Source organism: Eschrichtius robustus, chromosome 3 (assembly GCF_028021215.1).
Source record: "Eschrichtius robustus isolate mEscRob2 chromosome 3, mEscRob2.pri, whole genome shotgun sequence".
NCBI lineage: Eukaryota > Metazoa > Chordata > Mammalia > Artiodactyla > Eschrichtiidae > Eschrichtius > Eschrichtius robustus.
In genome coordinates, this window is record NC_090826.1 from 53,268,207 (window position 1) to 53,288,361 (window position 20,155).

Consider the following 20,155-nt stretch of genomic DNA (forward strand, 5'->3'; position numbering starts at 1 on the left):
AATGGGGGCTATAAAGCACTTACCTCACTCATTGTGGTGTTTCAAAAATTAGAAATGCTTACCACAGTGTCGAGCATGGAGTAAAGGCTTGAAAAAATGTTAGCTGGTCCTTTATGATGGTGATGATCATTGTTATTCTCCCACTTCTCTATAGTTACCTGTCAGTAAGACCAGTCCACTCCCAGGAGATGGCTGGGATTAAGGGGGAGTTTTATTCCCAGATATGGGCACTAATGTAGGTGATTGAAATATTCCTTCCCATGCCATCACTTCAGCCTCACAGGCGTTGCTGCTTTGCTCCTGGAGAAATCCTACATTGATGCCCTTTTCTCTTGCTCAGTAACACTTTCTGGATTTCCAGGGGATTTTACTCTTGTTTCTAGGGGGGGAAACCTTCCTCCTTCTCATCTGTCTTTGTGTATTTATTAAGACGACCACCTCTGGCTTACTCACCTTGAAGTCCTCTGTTAGACACCAATCTCTTTTTTGGGGTTTCTTGGCCCTTGCTGTTGCCAGAGGTTACAAAATTAGAGTTAGATGATGAAAACATGAACAGACTTGAGGAAAGGTCAGCCCCTCAAAAATTTAAGATGTCCATCAAGAGAAGTGCATACAAGTAAAGAGGTGAAGCCATTTAGGCTTTAGAACTTTGTGTAAAGCTGTGTGAGGATCACATGAGAAGACGTTATATAGCACTCAGTAGAGTCTGCACATCAGTGCTCGGCACATGGTGGCGACTGCTGCAAGGGACATTATTAATGATTAACATTACTGTTACCTCTTCAGCATTTGTGGGGCCTTTATTACCCATGCTGGGTCATCCCATTTTAAAGAGAGCAAAAGAAAATTGAGTAGGATCCAAAGGAAATCATTTAATGCAATTAAGTAGTTGGGAAATAGAACCCCCCTCCTTCAAGAAAGAAAGGTTAAACTAACTGAAATTATTTAGAGTACAGAAGAGAAAGCTGAGTAGAATTTTAATAATAGTAATATACTCCCATTAATTTAGTGTCTGGTGGTTTCAATTTTGATTGTTCAGAAGGGATCAGAATCGAGAAAAAAATCTGTTCAGGAAATTAATGGTGTAAGCATGACTGAGGATGCTGCTGAATACTTATTTACTGGAAGTGATTTTAAGCAATTTAGAAGGATCAGACTACATTCAAAATATGTCATCTAATTATGAACCTTTCTTACATGGTCATTAAATTATAGTGCCTAGCACATAGTGGGCATTCAGAAAGCTTTATTGAATAAATTTCCTTTCAGCTCCTACTGAGCAATCCAGATTATTTATTCTCCAAAGGCAACAATCATAGTAAGTTAGTCTGACTTATTTTGTGGATTCAAAAATGCATATAGACATATAACTCATATCTTACAAAATTCCTCATACTTTAGTCCCTCTCCCTACTACTTTCCAAATAATCTAACTTAGGAAGATTTTCTATATCTTCTTTTATGGGGAGAAAAATGATGTGGGCTTGATTCTGAACAATCTAGTCATATCCACTTTTAGACTATCTAAAGGGAAATGAGCTTGAATTGTATCAAGAGAGATGTACGCACTGCTTACAACCTTTTGTTTTATTCAATAGATATGTATCTAATAATTTGTGTGCCAGCATTTTATTAATTAGTTAATGCTTCAGTTTCCATAGGGAAGGAACTAGTCATTTGACTAAGAGCTCTTACCTAATGTCATTTGACTAAGAACTCTTACCTTGTTTTCTAAAACAAGACTGAACTCTAAGGCTTAGTGATTAAAAAAAGAAACCACAGTTCACCCTGCCTGGGCTTGAAACCTACCCTGTGATATCCCAGCTTTGTGAGCTTAGTCAGTTTCCTGAGCTTTAGTATGGGGATAATATAGCTCTCTCTATATTTATAATGTATTTATACATGTCTAATGTATTTATACATGTAAATTGCCTGGCAATATGGACTCAACAATGGTGGCTGCTATAGTGATGAAGATGATGGTGATGATGTTGATGGCAGAAAAAGGCGGGGAGGGAGGGAGGTCAGAGGTCAAAGAGAAGGCAAGAAGTAGTTAGGGAGAAGGGAAGAGGAGGGGTAAAAAAAAGAACCACTTCTCATATATACTTTGTCTAATTCCAGAATCTTGACTATTTGTTGAGTGAAACGCATTCACAGTTTTAGAATGCTTTAATTAACATCATAATGATTAAGCACTGGAAGAGATAGCTACGGACATTATATACAACCATTTCTGGTAAATGTTAGAATAAGAGACGAGGACACAGCCTGCCTAAAATGTCTTTTATTTCCCTGTCTGCTGTTGTTGGGCTGCTGCTGCTTCTGCTTGTTTCTTCTCCGTGGTCTTCTTTTTTTAATGATGACCTGATACTCTAACAAGGAGTAGAACGCTCTTTAATTGAGGATTGTGTAAAGAGAAATCTAATTAACATCAATTAATCCCCATGTCAATAAAATGTATTATAATAGATTTTACTGAGGTAAGTAATATCAAGTAGGGTCGGAATTTAAAGCACTTAAGGAAATCAAAAAAGAAAATATTGTATTGCTCATCAGCTCTGTACATCACCAATAAGGGTATCATGGTAGATTGGTGTCCTATTCATGTGTAGTAACCTGTGCATTTTAGGTGCTATCCAGCACATCATCCTCGCTTCTTCAGGCTAATTGTCTAGTTCATTAATCATTTAGATACATCTTTCAGCCTCTGCCTATAAATTACCTCTTTCAGGCTATTGTTACAAGAACTCTAATTTTGCCTATTTTGGAACCAAATCCTGAAACAATTAAATATTGATTTGTTACCAAGTTTCAGGAAGTTAGCACTTAAATCATCTCAGTACAACAGATGCAATTATACTTTTCTTTAAAAAGGCATAACTTGCTTTGTGTGATACAATGTTACTTTAAAAACTGATTTTTATAAATTGTATTTCTTTGATTAGTGCTTCTATTTGGCAGTATTTCCTTCCTTAGTTGAAATTATTGATTCCCTGTGCATTTCCATTATACGGAAAATTTTGGCTTTTATACCTGAGCAACTCTGTTTCAAATTTATTGACAGTTGACATAAAAATGGGAACTGGCCACAGGTTTGGGAGAATGATTAGTAGTAATCACAGAAAGCTGTTAAAATATGCTGCAGGCAACATTTTAATTAACTAGGGTCTTTAGTCTGTAGTGATGTACATTTGTGTGATCAGGTCCTTATATTCTTTTAACACTTGTCTTTATTCACATACTAATTGATCTATAATTCACAAGAGGGGTCTGTGAGTCATCAAGGAAAATTAGCAAGTTGCTGCTGTGTATACATGACTTACACAATCACTTTTTGCCCTTTTCTCCCCACATTGCTAGATTTTGGACAATCCTGTAATCATGTAATTGTGCCCAATGGCACATGTAGACTCTGGTATACTAAATTATTCTACTCTAGATCATCTAGATGTATATTACAATCTGGGGGCTTACTGTGTACCACACACTCAATTCTGTGAGTTTTCCTATTCCACATGATCCCCTCTACACAAGCACTCCAATTTCAGTACAGGAGGAACACTGTATTAATACGATGAAGAATGAATTGCTGTATTTGGCAGTGCAGGGATCCAAGAAGATTAATGATCTCACCTGCAGCTCTTGTCATACCTTCCCCCACTATCAAAAATTAAATGTCATGTATAACAACTCACTCTCCATTACTTAATTACATGTGGAAAATGTGTACTGTTAAAAACTGCTGGGGCTAAAGGAGGCCAAATGAAACTGAAACCCTTGGAAAGATTTAGTGCTAGCTGTCAAGCCCTAACAAGTGAAAGTGGACTCGCCATGGGATCCACCTTACTGTATCCATTGAACATGTCTTGTTTTTGTAATTAAAAATATGGTGTGACCTGTTATCCTCTAGCCATGTCCCTAAAAGATGATGCTGATTTGAAATTAATGTGAATGTCAAAGTCCATCTGAATAAACAAATTGAAAGCCTGTTTTTAAGACCCTTATTGTGCTCTTGATTCTTTACGTCTAGTTTTGATCAATAGGAGGCAAAAAAGATTGTGGGAACAAGTATGAATTTGACTTAAGAAACATTCATGCATTTATTTGATAAGTATTTGCAGAGTGCCTACTTGTGCTAGTGTTGTGGAGTGAGTGACACAGAGAACAGAGAACACAGTCTCTGCCCTAAGAGAGGACACAGAGAGTAAAACAGTCCAGTGCCTTATCCAGTGGTGTAAGTGCTGTGATACTATAGGAACATATAAGAGACACACCTAACCTGGTCTTTGAAGCCTATGGGAGGGTGTCACAGAGAAAGACGTTTAAGCTCAGACCAGAAGGATAAGTAAGCAAAGTCATAGTATGTATAGAAACCCAAAGATTTCTAGAATTGGATGTTACGCCCAATATACCTGAACATTACTTCTAGGAGAAAAGCAGTCATTCTTTAGTATCTTTAGAAAGTATCATTGGATGAACACAGCTATGTATGTCATTTGATTTGATTTCTGTAAGCAAGCATCTTTCTCACTCTCATAGACCATTAAAGAATGCAATGCCCCTTTTCAAGTGCACAATAAAATATCATCCATGGCATATATGACAAGAAGTTTTGCGGAGGAGGCCTGTCATTAGCACTGAACCATGTTAGCAGTTGTAGGAAGTAGAGGCTCTCCTGTAGTTTCAAGGCTCTTCTGTTTCTTTGTTTAGTTGGACCGTATGGTAGATCCATATAAGTCTCTCAGGTGCTCTGAAATGCTGACGCTTGCTTATTTCTTCCATACTTGTTTCCTGTACTATCCATTTTAAATAGTAATTTTAAATTCATAAGTAGAATTTATAAGACTTTTGGTTCAAGAACAAGGTGAAATTAGAGTGTTTTGATCTTTTGTCAAAAACATTGGAATTTATATATCAAAAGGAGAAACATTGTTCCCTTTGACAGACTATGGTAACCTTGGGAAGCTGTATATTTAATCCAGTTATCATTCCATTGGGTCATACATTTCTGCAATCATCTTGACAGCCTATGACATATTCTTTTGAATATCTACAGTAGCCATAAATTTTTCTCTGAGGGTGGTTGTAGCTAGGTAGTCTGAAGTAACCAAATATTTTACAGAGCCATTCGTGAATTCAGGTGAATTTAGTCAATTAGGTAAAGGGCTGCTACCAAACAGGCCCATCTTTCTTGTATGACTTGTAAAGTATCTTTGAAAACCACTGTTATTATTTCATGAATAGAATTGCTAATTTTTTCTTTGCTGCTCCTATTTCTTAATACCAGCTTGTGGGAATCATGACTATATTTCTTTCAATTCTTTTGGCACTCAGAAACAACTAGTTGTGATAGTCACAGGGATGATGGGATATTTTTTTTCTTTTCCTTTTTTTTTTTTGCAGTAGTTTTACACCTTTCCCTGTAGAATGCCTGTTTTCTTTGATAGACTCCTCTCCCCCAAACACACACACACACAATGTATATAGTATGATGGAACAGTAAAAACAGTAAATCTAGATACCTGTCTCTCTCTGTAGAAGCTGAAATAGACAGATCTCTCTCTCACTGCCAAGGTGTGGCCAGTGGGCAGTCATGCAACCTAAGTTTGGGCAGTATGATACCTTAGGCTTAGAACAGGAAGTAAGTAATGTGAGTGATTTTATATGTATGGTGTTTATTCATGGAGCCACAGGGCCTTGATCGGAGGCTCCTGCTATGACATCATTCTGCATCCTGCTTCCTTGTCCTCTGGAAGTCTCTTAGTTCCTGGTCTGTTCCAAGTCTGATCATATAACCTGCCTATGTTTTGTGAGGTTCCATTATCCCTCTAATAAATTACCTTTTGCTTAAGTTGGCCTAAATTCATTTCTATTGCTTGCTGCCAAAGAATCCTAATGAATGCGAAGGATGCTAAAAGTAGAGCGCTCTGAACAAATCATGAGCAACCAGAGCGAGTTCTCTCTGCACGTATGCTTGTCACATGTAGGCTTTTAGCCTTGATCCTGAGAAGTTTTTATCTTTCAGACTTCTTTAGCAGAGCACAAGACCTCTGAACAAGTCTCTACTGAGGATCTCCAGTATGACAGGTTTCCACTGCCAATGGCTCTTGAAATGAGATTACCGCGATGATTTCAGAGAAATCAGGCAAGATTTTTCCCAGATTTATGCCTGCAGGAAGAGTCACCTTTCCTAGTACATGGCCTTCCGGTGAGGGCTGGATACCTGAACAACATTCGGGCTTTGCCAGCCGGAATAAAGAGGAGAATGGCTGTGGGTATCTACTGTACTATCTTTAGAAAGAGTCTCTATGAGAAACTTGGTAGGCTGTCATTTATCCCATCCAGTCCTAAAGCTCCCCATATTAACTCTCCTGCCAACCTTCACTGCCAAATATTTTATGAGTCAACTTTTCCTCTGTACAAATGGCAACCATTATTTAGAACTTGCCTGGGGCCACCTTTGTAAAATGTGGGTCTAGATGCTGAGTTATTCCCAGCGGCCCTCAATTAGTGATTGACATTGTTAGGAATGCCATAAATAGAGTTCGTAATTCCACTCACTAGACATTTATTTCAGATTCAGCATATTTAGCTATTTTGGTGGTTTCTTCCAGTTGGAAATTGGAAACTATTTAGTGTATTCATATAGTTAGAAATACCTCCTGGAATCTTTTCAGAAAGGAGTTTTGCTCCCACTGAGATATAATGATTTGCTTTGTTTCATATGTTAGTTCTGGTTCATTTACATGGAGCTTTCCTGACTGAATGTTAATTCAATGTCATGTTCCAATTAATATAGCGAATGTAGAGTTTATTTTCAAGTGTCTCACCTCACTATATTTATTGATAATACAGTCAGAAAAAATTATCTGGGCCTGTTTAGTTGTGTTCATGTGTTCCTCATTTATTCAGCTTTTTGTATGTGTACACCTAAACAACATGCTAGCCACTAGATTGTAGTTATAATCATTTTAGAACAGGTTGCAAAAAATTAAATCAACTTACTCAGTACTCCAGGTTGAATTCAGGCACATAACTTCTACTTTTGATATAATGCTGTTTTGTGGACATAAAATAAGATTTATGGGTTTAGTGAAAGTGAATTTCCAAGTGGTAAGAACAGAGCAGTCCCGAAGACAAAATGGTTTTAAGTGATATTCTAAATAATTCAAATGTATTCTCATCACACATGTACTTTTTTTGGTCTTAGTTAATTTTTTTAATTGTGGTAAAATATACATAACATAAAATCTACCTTATTAACCATTTTTAAGTGTACAGTTAAAGTAGAATTAAGTATATTCACATTGTTGTACAGCCATCACCACCATCTATCTCCAAAACTTTTTACATCTTGCAGAACTGCAACTCTATACCCATTGACAAATAATACCCCATTCTCTCCTCCCCGCCCCCACCCCCAAGCTCCTGGCAACTATCTTTCTACTTTCTCTCTCTGAATTTAACTACACTAGGTATCTCATAAAAGTGGACTCATACAGTATTTGTCCTTTTGTTACTGGCTTATTTCACTTACCATAATGTTTTCAAGGTTCATCCATGTTGTAGCATGTGTCAGAATTGCCTTCCTTTTTAAAACTGAATGGTATTCCATTGTATGTTTATCCATTCATCTGTTGAGAAACACTTGGGTTGCTTCTACCTTTTGACTATTGTGAATAATGCTAGTATGAACATGAGTGTACAAATGTCTGTTTGAGACTCTACTCTCAATTCTTTTTCGTATATACCCGGAAGTGGAATTGCTGAATTATATGGCAATTCTATTTTCAGTTTTTTGAAGAACCACTATAGTTTCCGTAGCAGCTACACCATATTACATTCTTACCAACAGTGGACAAGGGTTCCAGTTTCTCTACCACCTCACCAACTCTTATTGTTTTCCATTTTTTTGATAGTAGTTATCCTATTGGGTATGAGGTGGTATCTCATTGTGGTTTTGATGTGCATTTCTCTGATGATTAGTGATGTTGAGCATTTTTTGATGTGTTTATTGGCCATTTGTATAACTTCTTTGGAGAGTTGTCTTTTCAAGTCTTTTTCTTGTTTTTTAATCAGGTTGTTTGTTTTGTTGTTGTTGAGTGGCAGGAATTCTTTATGTATTCTGGATATTAACTCATTATCAGATACACGATTTGCAAAAGTTTTCTCCCATTCCATAGGTTGCCTTTTCACTCTGTTGATTGTGTCCTTTGATCCACAGAAGTTTTTCATTTTAATATAGTCTAATTTATCTTTTTGTTGTTTCTTGGGCTTTTGGTGTCAAATCCAAGATATCATTGCCAAATCCAATGTCATGAAGTTTGTCCCCTATGTTTTCTTATAACAGTTTTATAGTTTTAGCTCTTACGTTTAGGTCTTTGATCTATTTTGAGTTAATTTTTGTATATGGTATAGGGAAGGATCCAACTTCTTTCTTTTGCATGTGGATATCCAGGTTTCCCTGTACAATTTGTTGAAAAGATCATCCTTTCCCCCATTGAATGCTCTTGGCACCCTTGTTGAAATCATTTGACCCTACACTGAGGGTTTATTTCAGGGTTTTCTATTCTATTTCATTGGTCTATATGTCTGTTCTTAAGCTAGTACAACATTGTTTTGATTGCTATAGCATTGTAGTACATTGTGAAATCAGGAAGGGTGAGACCTCCAACTTTGTTCTTCTTTTTCAAGATTGTTTTGGCTATTCCGTATAAATTTTAGGATGCAACACACTTTCACTTTTAAAAGGAGAAATGCTCCTTGGAGATATCTCAGACCCTGATAAATGAAAAGTTATGGAATTCTACAAATACACACACACACATACACACAGCCCATTACATCAGATGTCTTTTTTTTTCCTCATTCAGAAATTGTTGTCATGGGCTCAGTGTGCTTTCCTGAAGATAAGTATGTTCTCCTCATATCTCACTAATCTTTCTTTTAACCACAATTTGTAGCATTCTTTCAGAGTTTACATTAGAGAGAGAATATCATATTTAATCCTAAGGAATTAGTCAATGATTATTGGATTGATGCTTTAAATAACATGTTATTGAAATCTCTTACTACAACTTAATTATGGTTACAACTTTAATGGATAAGGAATAAACATAAAGGGTTTTATCAACAAATCCCTGTATGTGACATGTACATGCTTCTAAGAATGCAGTGAAGTATTCTTAGAAGAATAGAAAGAAGTTGCTGAGAAAAGCCATGTTAGTAGTTTAGAAATTCAGAGGAGAGAGAGATTACTGTTGTGACAGTGGGTACAGCAAGAGCTAGTTAATGCTACCTGGGTAGATTTACATAGGAAAAAATTAAGTCTAAACTGCATGAACAAATTTAATTCAAGTATTTATTGAGTACCTACCGTATCTCAGATGCTATAAAAGACCACGGAGTTAAGTAAGTTATTCAAGAACTTCTAAGACATGCAGATAAATAACTATACATCAGGCAAAACTAACACCAATAGAGGGAACTCTATGATGTTGAGTTATTCAGAGTGCATTTGCAGGCTTGGTTGCAGAGAGGGGTTTTCACAGTTGAGAGGGGAGTGATTTGGATTGACTGAGACACAGAGAAAGCTGTTGTCACAGTATAGACGATGTGAAAAGTGCATGAATTAGGATGGGGACATTGGACTAGAAGAAAAGAGAAAAAAGAATGAAATTTTTAGAATGAAACCTTTAGACTGGATGCTTTCTTTGGGTATAAGAGTTGATGGGTGAATGAATCAAGAGTAACTGAGGTCTTAGCACCTGGAAATGTAAACATCTGAGACTGAACATCATAAAACATTAAATGTTAACTATTGTTCCTATGCTTTAGTGTTATGACATTTATGTTATCTCTCAATTCTGTTAGAAGATAATATCCTAATTTTATAGATTAAGAAGTAAGATTTTTAAAAAGTTGCTTAGTATCTTGCTTACATCTTACTGGTAGAACTGCAGATGGAACTGTACATTTACCTAGGTCTGCTTAGGACTGGATTTCTTTCCAGAATAGCACATAGATGTCTTACACATTATATAATCATGAATTCATTTTTAAACTGGGGTATGATTTATACTCAATGCAATAGATTTTAAGTGTTCAGTTTGTTGAGTTTTGATAATACAAAACATACACCTGTGTAGCCATCACCCAAAACAAAAATATAAGAAATTCATTCACCCCAGAAAGTTTCCTGGTGCTCCTTTCCAGTCAGTCCCTCCCCGCAGAGCCAACACTTCTGATTTCTGTCACCATAGATTAGTTTTAACTATTCTTGAGCTTCGTATAAATAGAATCAAACAACATCTATCATTCTGTGTCTGGTTTCTTTCATTTTACATAATTGAGATTTATCCTTGTCGTCGTATATATCAATAGTTCCTTTAATTACTGAGGAATATTCCAATCTATGAAGATACCACAATTTTTTGATCCATTCTCCTGAAGGTGGACATTTGGGTTGTTTCCAGTTTTTAGCTATTCTGATTAAGGTACAAGCATGACTTCTGGGAAAAAAATTATTATAGAATAAACTTATTTAGAACATCTTTGAGTCAGGATAGACTCAATAATGCTTCAGTGACTAACAGGCCAAATCTCAGTCTCTTAAAACTACAAAGGGATTCTTTCTTTCTCATTTTACGGGTCTACCGGGGCTCAGCAAGGGGGCCTTTCTGCTCACTATGGTCAGTTAGGTACCCAGGCAACAGAGGCTCCATCTCAGCCTGTGTTTCCATGATCACCAAGGCAGAAAAGGAGACGTAGTTAATCGAGAACTGGCTCAACTTTAAAGGTGAAGAAAACGACCAGCCAGAGGATTTAGGAACAGCCCTAATCACTATCAGAGAAGAGTACTGAGGGAATTACACTCCATCATATTATTCACCATCCTACCTGCACTATCAAGCACAATGAGTATTTTAAAGCATTTTATAGTCATTATATTTATTTGAGGGATGAGTAATGTAGCTGTGATACTCCGAACTTAATTATAAAAAGTTGATCGAGTCAGAGTGAGCAAACTTAGAACCCTGCATGCATCTTTACCCTGAGGAAAATTGTGAAATAGCTTTAAGAGTAAATTGTGGGGCTTCCCTGGTGGCGCAGTAGTTGAGAATCTGCCTGCTAATGCAGGGGACACGGGTTTGAGCCCTGGTCTGGGAAGATCCCACATGCCGCAGAGCAGCTAGGCCCGTGAGCCACAATTACTGAGCCTGCGCGTCTGGAGCCTGTGCTCCGCAACAAGAGAGGCCTCAATAGTGAGAGGCCCGCACACCACGATGAAGAGTGGCCCCCGCTCGCCGCAACTAGAGAAAGCCCTCGCACAGAAACGAAGACCCAACACAGCCAAAAATAAATAAATAAATAAATTTTAAAAAAAAAGAGTAAATTGTGACCTAGTAGAACTTTTCCCCAAGATGGATCTGGGGATATTAGCTTGCATATATGAGAGAAGATATTTGTGGCTTTGGGTCAGGCTATTGAAATGGAAAACACTGTAATATAATAGTTGAAAGAGTAGGTTTTGAAACCAGATGGCTGGATTTTAATCTCAGCTTGCTATTTATTAGCTTTGTGACTTTGGTCAGGTAGCTTAATCTCTGTGTAAAATGAAGGAAATAATTGTAACTACTACGTAGAGTTGTTATGAAGGTTAAATGAGTTAACACATAAAAAGCATCAAAACAGCAGTACATGGTAAGAACTGAAAAGTTATGTTTCTGGTGATCGTGTTTTCCAAATCAAAAAGTTTTGTTAGGTATTACTTTTCTCTTGCTGTGTAACAAACTACCACAAATTTAATGGCTTAGAACAACACCCATGTATTAGCTGACAGTTCTGTAGGTCAGAAGTCTGGCACAGAGGGGGTGGGCTCTCTGCTTAGGATATCATGAGGCAGAAATCAAGATGTTGGCCAGGCTGAGTGCTTGTCTGGAGCCTTGGGTAAAAATCTACTTCCAAGCTCATTCTTGTTAAAATCTATTTCCTTGTTGGTTCTTAGATGGAGACTTTTCTTAGCTTTTAGAGGCCATTCACATTCTTTGCCATGAGGCCCCTTTCATGCTCAAGCCAGAGATGGTACTTCTAATCTCTGACTTTCTATCTCTGACCTCCAGGCATTCCTTAAAATTCATGTAGGTCAACCTACTAATTTCAGAGACCAGGACAATGAGGCTCTAAGAAGTGAAATCTCCAGATTTAAAGGGCCCACGTGATTAGGTCTTGCCCAGCCTGGTAATCTGCCTTTATCTTAAGGTCAGCTATGCTGTATAATTTAACCTAATCATGGAAGGGAAATTCATCCTACTCACAACCTGTAAACCAGGGGGCAGGAATCTTGGGAGCCTTCTTAGAATTCTGCCTAACACGTTTTGCATGATTTTTACCAATGTGAATATATTTTTATAACAAGATTGAATTGAAATGTGGATCTAGAATGTGTCTTTGTCATAAATATAAATATATTCTACAAACAAAAAACTGAATTGGGTGTGTTCCTAGCATCCTTTTGGAGAAAAACTAAATTGACAGTCCCTAGGTAGAAATTCCACTATTGTAATTGTCTGTTTACCTAGCTGTGTTCCTCACTAATTGCTAATATCTTCAAAGGCAGGAATCATGTTTTATTCATTTTTGTATTCATAGTATAAATATTTGTTAAACAAATGAATATATTCAAAATGAAATCAGAGCTATATTGTTGAATTTCAACCAATTGAAGTAAACTCTAGCCAGCTTAAATTAAAAGGAGAATGTATTGTAAGAATACAGGGATATCTTGTGGACTCTTAAGAAGAAGCCATACAGCTAAGACTCTGAAGAGAAGGAAGCAGGGCGACTTCAGAGACGTCAGCAGAAGGGAGTTCTGAACCCCCTGTTTAGCCTTGAGCATTTCCATTAGTATTGTCTAGATACCACACTCTTGATCTCTATGAGTCTGTTCTAGATTTTGAGTCCCTGCGAGAGAGAATTGATGGGCACAAAATGAGGCAGGCGTCTGCCCCCTACATCCACTGAGGTTGAGGCCAGCTGTCGGTGTTACACAGTATAGCCCAGCCATGGAATCACTGTGAGCTGGGCAGACACTCCGAGAAATGTCCATTAATGTGGTAAATACCAATAGCTGGCTGACTTCAGGCAGCACGTCGTCTCTAACTTGTGCAGTAGCTTGGAAAGCATAGGGCACACTCTTGATAGTTCTACTTAATATCTTTTTCCTGCTGTGTTAAGACCCCTTTCACTCAACAGACATTTATAGTACACCTACTCTCACTGAGGTATCCTGCTACAAGCTGGGGATATAAAGAAATAAGATCCCATCTCTGTGTTTAGAGAGGGAGAAAGAGCAGCACAAATAATCTGAATAGAGCACGGCAAGTCCAGTGATAAGGGTGTACCTATACAGTGTTCCAAGGTACCCTGGAAACCTTCTCACATTTATCCATGGTGGAATTCCACTCTCTCTCTCCCAACAGCTGTTAAAAAGAATTACAAAAACACCAACAAACAATTACAATTCCTGATTGTATACTGTGTGGGGCACCAGGACCTAAGAAACTTACGTTGATTATACTGGGAAGAAAAGGTTAATTATGAAGCAAACAGATTTCATTCCTTATGAGAATCATGGACTATGAGGGGTCAGAGGGTCCCCAGAAGTCTTTCAGGTTAACTGTTTGTGTGAAGTGTAATTATCTTCTCTCCTTTGGTTTCCCTCTTCCCATTTCTTTCTCTTTAAAATTGCTGCCCTGTCAGGTCTCCACTTGCTTAATGCCGAGGTGTGTGAACACTCACTCACTAGTGGATTATAACGGATTATGAACTGGAACTTTTTATAGCAGCTTTCTTCACTCCATTGAGGTTTTCTATACTGTTATGTTTTTAAAAAATTAATATGGACTTTAAAGGCCGGTAAAGTCATACTAATTTGGGGGAAATTGTTAAATTATGAAGGGATAACTTGGTCCAGTTAATCATAATTTCTCAATAAGAATTTATGTGTAGCTATGTTTTTTAATGCCAGTAACCTTTGAAAGAGATATGAAAAGCCATCTGCTTAATTACTGCCAAATACACTCTGCCCCATGGGCTCTGAATCTGGAGCAGACATGTCCTGTTGGCTTTCAGCTCTAAGCTAGAGCTGAGCTCTATTGTGTTATTCCATGGGGGAGATTGAATGGGAAAGGGAATTACCACTGGGAAAATGCTGTTACTTACCCAGGGGTAATTGATTACTTCTTCTGTGTATGAGCAAACTGCTGAGGAATGGATTGTACTCCCTGAAAAACAATAGCCATCTCTTAACATAATAGTGCATGCTCAAGGCATCTATAATAATGTCAGAAGAAACAGACATATTCTTCATGCTCTGTGTCACTTTGTGATTTTAGTTTTTCTCCCTTTGCTTTGGTTTGGCTGGTGTGCTAGATAATCTAAGAATTTAAGAAGGTTAGAGCAAGAAATGGTACCTAGACTTCATCTCTCTATTTATACTCTGCCTTATTCCACAAGAATTTTTATCAACTTAGAATTCTTACAGTTCAACCTACTTATTACTTAAGAGATCAGGAGACGGATTCTCTTAGAAGTGATTTCCCCCAAATCCCACAGCTAGTTTAATGGTAGTTCTAGAACTGAAACTGCCTCTTGTCTCCTTATTGAAGTGAGTGATCATTACATTTTTAAAAATAACTATGTTAAGTACAGACTATTTTCCAGGCAATGTGTTTGCCCTAGATGATGTAATAGAGAGTAGGAAGGACATGAGTTCTGTCCTTGGAGTGCTTACCATTTGAGGGGAAGACAGATTTGAAGCAGGTGTGCATACAAATCAGTTAGGTACATTTTGAAAGAAAACAGATTTATGATCATTGACAGGTGCTGTAAGCATATAGTAGAGGTCCTGGAAAGCTTGTTTCAGGAAATGACATTTATGGTGAGCTATGAAGGAGAGATAGGAAAAAATCAGACAAAAGATTTGGGCGTGAAGCACGCAGAGCAGAAGAGAAGAAGATGAGAGAAGACCATGAGGTGGATGGAGCTTGGCTCAGCTGAGAAATGGAGAGGAGGCCTGTGTAACTGGGTTGGATCAGAGTGAGGAAGAGAAGGGAGAATAAGAAAAGGCCAGAGGTGGGAGCTGGGGCCAGATTGCTCAAGGCCTTATAGCCTCCCTAACAATTTTGAACTTGATCCTAAGTGCAATAAGGAGCCATAGGAGGAGTTTAAGCAGGAGAAAGAAATATAATCAGATTTATGTTTTAGAACCATAATAACTGCTGGGTGAAGAATGGATTGAACAGAGGAGGAAGAGTGTAAGTAGGGAGACCAAATAGGATGTTCTGAAATATATTAATTCAGGTGAGAAATGATGATCACTTGTACTAGGATAGGATGGAAAGAAGTGCAAAGATTCAAGATACGTTTTGAAGATAGGATCAATAAGACTTCTTGATGGATTAGATATACAATTGAGCAGTGAGAGGTTTCAAGAATGACTTTTAGGTTCCTAGTTAAACAACTGGGTGAATATTGTTGATATTTACTAAGGTGGAGAGGAAGTTGACTGTGGAACCCTCTGGGAACTGAGCGGGATAAAGAGCTTTATTTTCTTTGAGATGCATCTAAGACATCTAGTGGAGATGTAAAGTGGGAGTTGGATATGCAGATCCTAGGCTCAGAAAAAGATCCAGGCTAACTGTGAATTTGGAAGACATCAATATGTAGTCTTTGAACTCAAGGGAATAATTCATGTAGTTGAGGTTATTGAACTCACACTGGAGGAGAAGGATGGGTGGGGTATAAATTTTAAAAAGAAAGGCATTTCAGGTAAAGGCAGTGATATGATTAAAGCCTCAAAGTAGGAAAGACATCGACTGATGGATCTTTTTCCAATTGGTGAGACATAAAACATAAAATGGGATAAAATGGATTTGAGTGCCCTCCTAAGTCAGATAGTGGCTATCCTATGTACACCGGACAAGAGATCTGTGAACAGTCTTAAATCTTTGCACACCAGTAAGAAGCTTCTTTGGTTTATATTGTGAAACCTAAAGTCAAACTTCACATAAATCTTGAGATAATTATTTTGGTTGTGTGTCATGAATGAACAGTAAAGGATAGATCTCCCACAGAACCACTGCTTACCTACCATTTGCTAGTAACATAGTGGAAATAGCCCAAATCACCAGAACTGGTATTCTAGGAGTTGTTCTGTGCCTGTCCCCCTGGTAATGAAGTTTTAGCTCCCACCTCCTCTGCTCCAATTAGGATGATGAGGAGTAGAATTAACCTAACTCACAAAGCGTTGTCTGTCTGGGTCTCTATTCTCCCCATCTATCACTCCTTCTCACACAGTCTGCCCATGCGGGGACTGTCATATACATCCCATCATCCTTCATCTGGCAGAACAAATTTAGAAGCCAAGTGAGGAGGCTGGGAACCTTTCCAGTTCAAAGAACAAAATGCTCTAGACATTAATGGGGCCTAGAGGTTACACACCCCATATGAAAAATTTATACTCCTCGGTATTGAAAGCGTTGATGCCTTTCCAAAAGTATCCTCTGCAGCACCTGACTTACTAAGCAGAAGTTGGCCAACTTCTAGCATCATCACTCTTTGTCACTAATAATTGTATCTTAGTATCCCTTGAGTAATACATCTCTTTTTGTACCTAATGGCTTTGCATGCTCAAAACCAGTGTATATTTACATTTTTTTTTTATTCTGTGGTGCTGTGTGTGCATTTTCAACTGAGAACTGAGGAAGTGATTCTAATTTGAGCCAAGAACTTAGCGTTTACCGTGTACTGATTATGCCTTTTACTGTGTACTGATTCTGCCTATTTTAACATCCACAGAAATGAAGATGCAGTCAATCAGATGGCCGTTACTCCCTTTCCATTACCATCAAGTTCCCCATCTTCTACTGAGGTAAGATGACTCCTAATTAGCTTAGTGAATGAATTACATGGATTTTCAGTATCTGGTGTTCCAAACTCAGAATTTATTAGCTAGGGCATTTCCCTAATTAAAATAGGAAGTATTTGAGGCATTGATTATAAAGTAATATAACAATGTTAAACAAACACATTAGAACTTAACCATATGAGTACTGCCTTCCTCAAAGTTCCTTAAGGTTCATTCTAGATCTGCAATTTGTCCTAACTAGGCATTTCAGAATTTATTAGAAAATTCTCTTTTTTAATGACTGAATCGTACCTTTCTTTGTGGTTTAAAAACACTTTAATACTATGATTGCTGGTGTCTTTAAATATTTTCATCCATTGATGGAGAAATTACTAGTACAACAAGATTGCTAACATAGTAATATGCTTCTAGAGATGGATGGATAGATAGATAGATAGGTAGCTGGCTATATAAATAATCAGCTGAGGGATTCCCAGCTGAGGAATGTTACATTCTCTTCTCATTTTTTACTTCTTAAATTATTTTTAATTCCCTAAAATACACATTTATTCTAACTAATCAAACAATGCAGTTATTAGAAAATTTTATTTTCCTTTCCCTACCTCCTCAAGGAAGTTAAGTTTTACTGTTTAGTATCTTTCCATACTTTTTCCTTTGCTTCTATAACAAAAATAAACTATTTGAATAGCGTCTCTTTTAGTAAATATTTGATCATATAATACTTATTCTTTCCATTCAACAAGTATTCAATGAATGTATATTATGTGCCAGGTACTATTTTGGGTATTTAAAGATACAGGCATGAATAAAACAGATAAGTCTCCCTGACATGGTTCAGCTTACCTTCTAATGAGGAAATTAACTAGCAAATGCATAAATAAACTAAGAGAATTATCAATAGTGTTCAGTGTCTTACAGATAATTAAAATAGGGAATGTGGCTTGTGACTACTTTGATTGGTTATAGGGAAAGCCTCTTGGACAAGGTGAAATTTAAACAAGATCAAAATGGTAAGAAGGAGCCAGACATGCAAAAATAAGGGGGAAGAGCTTTCTCTGCAGAGAGGACAAAAGTAGCTCTCAAGCAAGAATAAGCTGGGGGCGCATATTGGGAGCCCCGGAGAGTAGTGGGGTAAAATACGAGGGAGAGGGAGGGAATGTGACGTGGGAGGGAGAGAGGAGCTTTGTGAGTCAGAGTAAGAAGTTCAGGTTTTAGTCTGTGTGCAGTAGAAGCCACTGGAAGGTTTTTAACAGGGGTGTGAGGTGACCTGATACATAGTCTACCAGGTGGAGAATGGACTAAAGGAAGGTAAAAGTAATACACTAGACGGCAGAAGCCCAGGCAAGACCTGATTGTGGTTAGATGAGGTTTGGGGGTTGGAAGCAAAGAAAAGTGAGCTGATTCTTGATATTTTGGATGTTGAATCAGACTTGATTAAATGTGGGAGCCGAAGGGAACTAGAGAATCGTGGATAGACCTAGATTTTTGGCTTGAGCAACTAGGTAGATGGTGGTGCCATTTACATTTAGGCAGAAATTAAGAGGTCGTTGTAGACTGGTTAAGTTTGAGGTGCATATTATGCATTCTTCTGGAATAGATTCTATACATTAAAAAGAGAAAAGCTGCTTTATTTTGATTAATCTAATAGTCATATTTAATATGCTGTATTATATATTTTTTCCAATTGACAGACATTCAGATTACTTTCCAATTTTTTGCCAGTAAAAGAATACCAAAATAAACATACATGTGTGATGTGCGCACCTGCACACATGTGTATGTCAATCATTTGGTACTGGTACTTCTATTTCTATAGCGTAGATTTCCCCAATGTACAATTGCTGAGGCAAAAAGTACACGAGTTCAAAATTTTAATCTGTATTTACTAGTTACTATCTGAAAAGATTGTAGTGATGTTGACTCCCCACTGATAGCCATTTAGCCACAGCTTTGCTGGCACTGGGTATTTTCATTCTAACTGAGACTAGAGTAGGCAGTTAACAGTGGTGGAAATGAGGGGCCCCAGAGGGGTGCTACTTCAGTTCAAATCCTAGCACAACCATACACCAGACATGTGAGCTTGGATAGTTACAGTAACTTCTATCCCCACTTATCTGTAGGGAGATAACAATAGTTCCTACTTCGTAAGGTTGTTAAGATTAAATGAGAGAGGGAGAGGAGAAGATATCTATATCTATCTGTCTAGATCTAGCTATCTTGTGCCAGGCACATGGTAGCTACCCAATAAGTGTTAGTACTTATTTCCTAATTCTTCTGCGTTTATAGAATGTCATATAAATCCTTTTTGTTTTGGATGGGTGGGGGTCAGTATGTTAGAATAATTTTTTCTATAGTACTGTTAGTTATGAATGTTCCCATCAAAATAGCATCCGCTTGGAACTGAATTTTTCTTTCATTGCCCATATTTTTTCTCAGTGCAGTGAGCAAGAAAACTAGCCTGTCATCGAATTGTAAATCCGCTATGAGATCCGGCTTTTGTGTTTTAGAGTGAGTAAAGGTGTAGTGTTGGTGTCAACATTTAGTTTGAGAAGACCATTTCTGGGGTCCTGTTTGGTTTCTTTTGTTTACTTTCTGTCAGGAATGACTTCTAATATTAACTGTGTATTTTCTCTAGTTTATACCCAGACAGCTGGTTTCTGCTGCCTTCCTGCTGACAAGACAACAACCTAGAAAAGGATGATTGAATATAGTATCTACTGTGTCCACTATCTTGGATGCATTGTCCCAAGTCCTATTTACATCCATACCTCTGAGAGACAGTATTATTATTTCCACTTTACAGAAGAGACTGGGGTCTAGAGCGGCTATGTAGCATACCCATATGCCCAGAGGCAGCTGTGTCATTCAGCATTACAGTGTATTAACGTGCTGTGCGCTCCACATACATCTGTTGATTTTCCCCCTTATGCCTTTGTTCCTATTGTTTCTTCCACTTGGGTTGCCTCCCCACTTCCTCTTTGTTAATTCATAACCACTAAGTCCATGGAGAATTGCTTTTTGGAAGCCTCCTCCAAGTTTTCTATGACTCAAAATGAATAAAATAATGTATACAGATTAATAAGCGTAGCACCTGAAATATAAGTGCTCAAAAATGTGAGATACTATTCTTATGACCAACTTCATCCTACACTGTTCCCTTTAGTAATCTTTACTCCCTTCATAGTTAAGTAATACTCATGATTCATTTAAAAAGTGAAAATTGCC

General features: G+C 37.6%; 1 protein-coding gene across 8 annotated transcripts in view; it reads left to right on the forward strand.

The window, feature by feature from the left end:
- The window catches only part of PATJ (PATJ crumbs cell polarity complex component), a 353,196-nt gene that overhangs the window by 238,450 nt on the left and 94,591 nt on the right, over positions 1 to 20,155 (forward strand). For all 8 annotated transcript variants that reach the window (XM_068540002.1, XM_068540005.1, XM_068540003.1 and 5 more), the window contains exon 30: positions 16,861 to 16,933. In XM_068540002.1, the coding sequence (XP_068396103.1) occupies positions 16,861 to 16,933 (73 nt within the window). The remainder of the gene's footprint in view (positions 1 to 16,860; positions 16,934 to 20,155) is intronic.